Consider the following 9,486-nt stretch of genomic DNA (forward strand, 5'->3'; position numbering starts at 1 on the left):
ATGAGTGAATGAATCATGTAGTGTAGTGGGCCTTATGCTAACAGTGAAATCTTAAAACAATGCCCAAGCTTTGTGAGATGTGACATATTCTGTTATATCCTTCATGCAATTTGGACACAACTTTTCTTCAGAACTCAGGAACTTCCATGTTACCTTGTCTAATTACCATGATCACATCTCTCTGGTATTATTATTATTATTCCTCTAATGAAGGGAGAAGTCCAGAAAAAGAAGCTTCTACATATCAAGTTCCAAGCTAGTCTGGGGAATTTTCCAAGAAGAGCCCCTTGTTTCAGCTCCCTCTTTCCAATATATCTTCCTGATGCACAAAAATCAGAAGCTGGGGATCCTTCCAAAGTTCCATGAGGGGATCTTTCAAGGTTACTAACAGATAGATTCAAGTATATCCATTGTCCCCTACTGAAAACCTGGAAAGCAATGTCTTTAAAAAAGGTTGTGAGTGTCTCTCCATCTTGATGCAGAGATGAGAATGATACACCCAACATGACAACACTGTTCATGCACTGTTTCACAGGACTTCAGCTCTGAGCTGGAAGATAAGGAGACTTGATTTTCAGAAAATAAGAGGAGAAACGGTTCATTTGTGATGTCTTTAGAGTTCTGAGCGAAACAAAACTAGTTTTGACAAAATTATCGCAAAACAATATGATAAAATTCAGGAACTACAGATATTTCGATAAAATTATAGCAAAACTATAGATTCAAGACGCAATATCTCAAATTAAAATTTTAACATTGAATTTGTTACAAAATCACATATATCTGCCAAGTATCTTAAAACAAAAAGATTTAGCACCAAATGTATCATAAACTACAAATTTCAAAAGTATCATCATAACCATAGTCCTAGTGATCTATTTGTAAATCCCTAGTTTTGTGAAAAATTCATTGCTGAATCTAAATTTGGTGACTGTACTTATTATCTCGAAATTCTATACTGAATATGTAGTTTTTTAATAGACTCAAACCTGTAATTTTTTGATAGTTTTGTCAAGGTAACTGTATATGTGTGAAATTTAATCTGAAAATGAACTTAAGGTATAACAACACCTCAATTATCCTTTTGCAATTTTAATGTGCAAATCAAAATCTGCCCGTATTTAGTTATTTACCTTCAAGAATTTCATATAACCTCTTGTTTTATTTCTTTATCTTTTCATGACATACTGAAATGTCTTATCCTGCACCAAAAGAATTAATTAACATAAAGAAACATGAAGATTCAATGATTTTTCATCATTCCATGAGGAATCATGCATTCCAGCTGCACTTCCAACACCGAAACTCCAGTGGAAGGTTGCCGAGCATCATGATCTTTTGTTGACTTTACAATCAATCAGTACTATATGTGTGGATGGTTCATGGTTGCTCATTTTCTTAGGTGTGTTTTCTTTCTAGAATCAAGAAGCTTTAATCACTGCCAAGTCCCCAAGACCAAGGACACTGCCTGATTCAGTGTACTACAGCATAATAGTATATATGCAAGCTGCAGCTGAATTAATCTGCCTGCTGGCCTCATTATAATAAATCCTTCCACTTGCACACAAACAAAGTCCCCTTTTTCAATGTGTTGCCTACATGTTAAGGACATATCACTGGTTGGCTCTGAAAAAATAATCCTTCCTTTCATTTTATTGGGCATTAGAGCATCCACTGTGATTAATTTTGATGCTGCAAAAACATCAAGTACGATTACTGGAAGTATACTGTCTGTTAAAAACCATGGCACAATGGATCATTCAAAGTAATTAAGAAAATATTCTAGCTTTCATAGGTTGTTTTGTTCACAGCATTCAAAAAACAGGTACAATGGCTACAGTTTGCAGTACACTAGTACTTTTCAAGAACAGGCCAATGCTGTAACTAGTATTTGAAAAATAGCTTGATTCTGATACTTGAAAATTACTTCTATTTGCATGATCAGATTGTATATTGCACAATGAGCGAGAAGCCAACCAGTTGGCCTAATATATGTTTCCTGAATTCCTGTTTGGTTGGGCCAATAAAGTTTGAGTACAGTTGGACAATTTAAAATTTGTTTCAATTTGTACTTTTGTCTAAAAAGACTACTTACTGAATTGACAATAAGCATAGACTGTACTGCATTGCAGCTTTGCTATTATCAGAAGTTCACTGTTTGGTTTGTGATGGTGGAGATGAATTCTATGCACCGTCCACCTGTCTCCATCAGAATTCTTGCAGTCTAATTTGGATATGAACGCAAAGAAAATTATATGTCAAATTTTCAATTGGTTCAGAATCTGGAATAATGTAGAAGCTAGCTCTCATCTTCAGACAAACCAATTACATTGGAAGTAATGGCATTTTGCCCTTGGCATCTTATAGGTATATAGCCAAAGCATAAGATCAGCATTGCAACAAGGAACCTGGCATTGGATGATTCTCTACCTTGAACAAATCGAGGATTAATTGTTCCTGAAATTAGTTCTGTTCAAGGGAAGCTAGGATCATAGCTGAATTTCTTGGTTCAGAAGGGGGAGAGAGAGTAGAAACTGATTTTGAGATCCTACTATTTCAAGAAGTCGAATTCATCGGCATGGATTGGAAGCTTATTCGATCAAAGAGCGTTCCAAAGCTGAAGAACTCCTCACCTACAAGTCCAACCAAAGGTACTCCAATTTCTCCCTTGACTAACTGATCAGTTAATTAATTAGGTTGGAATCAAATTAATCTGTCCGTTCAATTTCTTTCTTCAATAATGTTTCACACTTTACTTCGTTTGTACTGCACAAATAAAAAATTAGCAATGCAAACTGCATGCCATCAAGCAGATCATAGCCATAGGCAAGTGATTATCCTGCATGTCAAGTTGGCAACTAGATAGTAGTAGTTGGTAAAAAGAAATGTTTTGGGTACAATTCGGGAGGTCAGAGTTAGTGATCATCTGCTTGGAATGTCAAGATTAGACAGCAAATTTGGACCAGTAGTCAAAACAAAGTTGATTGATCAGTTGACACCAGGTCACTAGTTACCAGTAGCTAGTTAGAATCTACCTTGGAGATTTCATATCCCTCTGCAGAAATTCTGGCCTCGGAATTGATCAGATCGTATTTTCTTTGCAAGTGAATGCGTTCTTGGTCCCCTGTTAAACTGAATTTTCTGAAAGTTCAGTTTTTTTTTTTTACTTGGAACTGAACTGAAGTTAACTTGATCATTAGTGAATGGCAGAGCTCTTGACCAATGATGAACAAACAGAAGTTAACCTGTTCGATCTTGCTTGATCCGAGAGCTTGACCTAGAACAATGCGCCCTTGATGTTTGGCACCTTGGTTTCTGCTCTGAGTTTATCATCATTTGAGTGGACTAATCTATTCAGAACTAAAGAAAATAATAATAGTACTAAAGGTAAATGCATCATTGGTGGATGGATTACATACAGAAGACAAAATTTCTGCTGCTGAATGTTTCCAGCTTCTTTGATCTGAATTTCTGAACCCTGTGTTAATCTGATCATGTGCATCATGTTTACCTTGAATAGTTTCTCTGGGTGCAGTTCACCATTTCTTGCCCCTGGATTCCTTCGGGCCCACCTTTCAGGTCAATGGGTCATATGCTTTTGCTTCCCTGACTTTGAGAGTTAATCTATTCTCTTCATTTTCCCGCATTACCCTTCCTAAATTTACACTATTTTAGTCAACATAAAATAGCCTAATTATTCAATGCTTTACTTGTTGCAAGATTCTTTTATTATTATTTTTTTTACCTTTTGCCCCAATTAGACACCACTCAAAAGAGATTTTGAGGAGAGACGTCCATCCGAACATTTTCTAAGAAAAAATTATGAACATGTTGAGAATTGAACACAAGACCTTAGAATTGAAACTACACACCTCGTGCAACTAGACTGAGATCCTCTGCAGTCAAATGTACGGTGCCTTTATCATTGACATATGGGCCCTAATATATTAGTGACAAAGACACGTGACTTTGACTACAGAGGATCTCTATCCCTTACAACTGTACTATCAAATGCATCTCTCAATTAGACACCTCTCTTTTGCCAACCAAATTGTGATTCTATTTTCCCATCCAATGTTAAACACAAACTTGTTACAGATGATAGCAGGCTCAGTGACGAGGATTCTTGTATAGACTATAGATGCAGTACTACACAAGACACGTATGAAGGATATAGTGAAATAAAATAGTTCCCTAACCGTGTGACTATTAGAGCATCCACAATAGTAAAGTAAGGTGCTCTCTATAAAACATGTACATCTCAGCAATAGACTAGATTAATAATAAACCACCTCAATAGTATGTCTACATGGGTATCTATAGCTCTATAATACATTGCCTCGTTTTTCTCTATAGACTATCTCCAGGTTAGTAGATAGTTTTGCTCTCTCTCTTCATTTAATCTCTTCCAAGTAGAAAAATATGCTGATATGGATATCTTATAGAGAGCCTATAGATAACCATTCTGGGTGCCCTTATGCCTTATTGAGATAGGTGTGGACGGACGTGATTGGCTGCGTATCAGTTGATTGAGCCTGTCCCTCTACAACCAACGCGATTGTCCGGAAAAGCGAAACAAAAATCTCGGAATCCCAACCCTCCAATTTCTTCCCAGCGGTGGATCGGGACCATCCGCACGCGATTGGACGGCCCAGATACAATATTAATCCACAATTTTTTTAGTCCCACCTCAGATCCCAACGCCCCTTCTTCCCCATATATAAATAACCTGAACCCCTCGAAATCAAATGCAACAAAACCAAACCAAATTACCAAAACCTCTACTGTCCCTTTCTTCCATCGCCGCCGCCGCCGCCGAGAAGCGAGCAGCTCGCCGGCGCCGGAGACGAAGAAGCTAGCAAGCCATGCCGACCGACCACCACCACCCGGATGCGGCGGCGGCGGCGGCGGGGAAGGGGGCCCACCACCACCACGGCGGCGGGAAGGTGCACAAGCTGCTCAAGTCGGCGTTCAAGCGCGGCGGTGACCACCACCACCCCGGCAGCGGCGGTGGCGGCGGCGACCAGGAGGGGGACCTGCTGAGCCGGTCGGCGTCCGGGTCGTCGTCGACGTCGGCGGCGAGCAGCAGCAGGGCGGCGTCGTCGTCTTCCGGGAGGCGCGGCGGCGGCGGGAGGAGGGGCGACGACACCTGCTCCTCCGTCGACGGCGAGAGCGGCGAGCTCGACGGTGAGCAGCCGACCTGCCTGCCCCCCTTAATTGGAGTAATTCGTTCTAATTTTTCTCCGTTTATCTGCTTCGTTGGATCAATTAGGTGAAATTAGAGCGAATTTTATATGGTTTGGTGAAAATTTAAAACAACGTGAAATTCTCGATAACCATTTCTGCATTTTCTTTTGGTGCTAGATTTTTTTTAACTAGTCAACTATCTATGGATTATTGTCGCAAGGCACCAGCTTATAATAGTGAGAATCGAACGCATGATAGCAAGTGTGTAACACTCACCTAAAAACACATAATTGAAGTCAGTCTTCGTAAACTGTTCACAGCTGGGGTTTATGCAACAAACTAAAAAAACAAAACTGTTAATTGTTTGTCCATTCACCAATGAGAATAAATTAGTCTTAAAAGATAGTGTTAGCAAAAATGAATAAATCGATAATTCGTTTAATACTTTTCCTAATACTATTGTTTATATTTCATCTTCTACTTTAATGGGATTTCATTACCAGAACACATGTTTTTTTTATGAAATACAACAAATCAGGGAACGTGCGTTAGGACTTGCTGATTTTTTTAATTGCATTTTCCCCCCCCCCTCTTAAGTACTGTGATGTTTATTCCCTGTTGCAAAAACTATATAACAAGCAATGACTTATGATTGGTTAGTGATGGTCGTGGAAGTTGTTAGTTGCAGAGCTCACCCATTTTTGTATTCACCTAATTCTACTGTTTAATCACAATATTTTTGTCATTCATGACAGTGACATGTTTAGGAAAGACATGTACTAACACCACGGAAGTTAGGATGTACTGTAATAAAGATATCCCAATATGATTCAGTGGCGCCGTAAGCATCGATGATTATCCAGCGAAGTCTCCCCTGTAATTAATAGAATTAATGTTGGGTCATGTTCTTGGAAGCTACACTAAGTACACAAGAAATAAATTTTCCGTAGTTTGGAACATATATTGCCATTCTTAATTTTCCTTAAGAACACAGAATTGCTGGGTTTTGTCCCTTTTCCTTGTCTTCTTTGGTAAAGTAATCCAACCATTCCTCTTAAGCCTCGCCTAGTTAATAGTTATCTTTTAATTCTTGCATTTCCTTCTTTTTTTTCTTCTTCTTTTTTTCTTTTGCAAATATAGAGGATGAAAGTTGCCTTTTCATATTAAAGATCTTAGCTGCTGAACTAGCTGAAGAACATGAAAAATTGTCTCTTTCCCAGATGTAGCTTTCATATATCACAAAGTCTAACAAGCAGGCTCCCCTTTTCTTTCTTGGCCTGCTCTTTTAATGTTCTGGAGCATAAGAAAAATACCTTGGGTCCCATGCTAATCAAATTGGTGGCTTATATCAGTTTGGACAGCAGATCAAATTTATTGAGCAGTCCCTTTCTCAAATAGTCCATACATTTATCAGCACACTTTCTTTTATAGATAATGCAATCTTAGGTTGGATCTGAAAACTTGGCAGTGCTCTAGTCATACTGAAGGAAAGGAGTACTGAAACGTGGCACCCACAAATGGTCTACTTGATTCATTACTAGCATAAAAATATAAGCAAAATTTTCCACAAATTTTTTAGGTGCACAGCCATTTTAGAAATGCCTGCATATGTACTATTTTTTTCACTCGAAATTCCAACATATGCTTGTCTGACAGTTAAGCAACAATTGACTCGTGCATTGTGCTCATTATCTCACTTGTTTTATTAAAAATATCTGCATTCGGAGCCTCTTACTTCATGACCATGATATCTTTCTAGCTGCCAATTTGGTTAAAAGATTCCCACTGGATTTTCTGTTGGATTTGGATCTCAACAAGTTCATGGAGCGAAGAGCATCGGCCAGCTAGATCTCCAATGCTTCCTTAAACACTGGCAGAGTGGCAGCTTAGAAATCAAGAAGGCAAAATAATTCCACTTGCAAAGCATGTCTTGATCTTTGTGACATTCTGAATAATGTCAAAGAAAACGCATGCCAAGGTTGCATATCTTTCAGTAAACAAGTGATCTTAATCACTGATCAATGTGGAGACCACTTGTGAGCATTTGATTAATTTTGTTCCTTGATCCAAAACTCATTTCTATAATGAAGAATTGTTTATTAATCTGCACAGAACTTGTATTTTCTTTTCTAATCATCAGCTCTTCAAATACTAATTAATTAGCATATCAAATGGACTCATATGAGATTGAGATTGGCATCATCAAGAATTGTTAGTTAATCTGCACAGCATTCGCACTTCCTTTTCTAATTAATCTCCAGTTCTTCACATACTAATTTAATTAGGTTAATTGCATATCAAATGGACTCAACTCATGCATATGATGAGATTGAGATTGTGATAATCAAGAATAAGTGTTTGATAGTTTGATCTTTGATGAAGGATCCAAGAATGCCAAGGTGTTGGCGGCGCTGCGCGACGCGAAGATCAGCTACGCTTACGAATCGTTCCCGTGGGAGAAGAAGATGAAGGAGTTGTTGCCGGTGCCGGCGGCGAGCTGCTTCCTGTCGATGCTGCTGCTGCCCAAGTCCGCCGACGGGTCGCACACCCGGTACAAGTCGCTGGAGGACACCCTCGCCCGCGCCGACGCGTGGCTGGTGTCGTCGCAGGCCGCCGGCGTCCCCGTCGCCTTCATGAACGTCCAGACGGAGGCGCTGCTCACCAAGATCTCCGGCGAGATGGCGCTGTCGACGGTGAACATGGGCTCGCTGTCCGACCTCGCCAACATGGCGAACGCCAGCCTGTACGGGTTCGAGGACTACCACGGCGTGGACATCGGCGTCGTGCGCGCCGTGCGGCTGTGGTACACGCCGGTGGCCGGCGAGGCGGCGCTGGAGATCAAGCTGCTCCCGGGGGACACGCGGCTGGGGTTCGCCATCAGCCGCACCGAGGAAGGGTTCATTTACGTGTCGTCGGTGGCGGAGGAGAGCACGCCCGGCGTGGCGTCGACGCGGTCGGGGCTCCTGGAGCTCCACCGCGCCGCGCGCAGGGCGTCGCGGCTGCTGGTGGTGTCGCGCGTCGGCGGCGAGAAGGTGCTCCCCTGGATGGTGTCCACCGCCGGCGACGTCAAGTGCTTCGACACGGTGTCGCTCAGCCAGAAGCTGTCGCTGCACCGCCACGCGCTCCGCCCCATCACGCTCCACTTCCTCATGTGGGACACCGCCCTCGCCATCAAGGACGTCGTGGCCAAGCCGCCGCTGCCGCCGCCGCCGACAATGCTCATGCTGCCGTCGCCGCCGTCGCCGCCGCCGTCCGACGCGGAAGGGGACGCGCCGCCGCCCAGTGGCGACGGCGACGAGGCCCCCGGCAGCGGCGCCAAGGGCGGCAAGGACTCGTCCTTCAGGTTCCAGAACATCGACCTCCTCCCGGACAGCTGGTTGTGAATTTTTTTCTTTTTTTAATTTTAACAAGAAAAAATGTGTGTTTTACACATTGTGTAATAGAGAACTACTATTTACTTATATAGTTAGTACTAAATGAGCATGTTTCCAAAGTCTATTGGGTGGTTTTGATTTTGCTAATTTACGGACACCCGCTACTTCCGTTCCGCGCGCATGATCTTCACAACCCATGTCATTGTATAAGAGCAAGTTTAACAGTACAAGACTACAAGCCTACTGCTATATTTAGACTGTGTTCTTTCCCCAACTTTCTCAACTTATACTTATCTTTCATGCGCACGTTTCCTAAACTACTAAACGCTACAATTTTTTTATAATAATTTGTATAACAATTCTGTATATGTGAATTGCTTATGTTTACTTATCGAGCTAAAAGTTTTTGATGAATTGTTTATGCTAACTTAAATAAAGAACGACTATTAGTAGTACTACACTTGTGTATTGACTATTTTTTAGTTTCTTAAAAGAAGTTAGCTTCTTAAAAAGAAGATTTATACTGCTGGCGACCTATGCTTATTGTGCTATGGATTTAATAGATAGAAGGATATTCCAGCACATGGGGAAAAATACGAGGATTGTCATACCAACGGATAATCTTCCTAGCAAAGGACTCCCATCAAAGCATATTACTGGTATGTGTTTTTTTTACCTTATCCTATGTTGGTCATGCTGCGTGCACCCGTCGTTTTCTTTCGTTATCCTATCATTGCATTTCATGCTTCAAATATAGCTCATGCGTTTTAAGATCCTACACTCGCAAAGTTCCAATAATTTTAAAATATATATTCAGTATCCCTCATGATTGAATTTGCAAAGTTTCAATAATTTGAAAATATATAACCAGTAGCTCTGTTGATTGAAATAAAAAAACAAAGGGCTTACCCAATGGATGCTGGGC

General features: G+C 41.0%; 1 protein-coding gene across 1 annotated transcript; it reads left to right on the forward strand.

Annotated features, from left to right (window-relative positions):
• Window positions 1–4,750: 4,750 nt before the first annotated feature.
• On the forward strand, window positions 4,751–8,680 carry LOC4346615 (uncharacterized). The gene is made up of 2 exons (XM_015755325.3): window positions 4,751–5,187; window positions 7,570–8,680. Exons 1-2 carry the CDS (start codon window positions 4,866–4,868, stop codon window positions 8,568–8,570), a joined length of 1,323 nt encoding a protein of 440 aa, XP_015610811.1. The 5' UTR covers window positions 4,751–4,865; the 3' UTR covers window positions 8,571–8,680.
• The last annotated feature ends 806 nt before the right edge of the window (window positions 8,681–9,486 follow it).

Source organism: Oryza sativa, chromosome 9 (genome assembly GCF_034140825.1).
Source record: "Oryza sativa Japonica Group chromosome 9, ASM3414082v1".
In the NCBI taxonomy this organism is placed as follows: domain Eukaryota; kingdom Viridiplantae; phylum Streptophyta; class Magnoliopsida; order Poales; family Poaceae; genus Oryza; species Oryza sativa.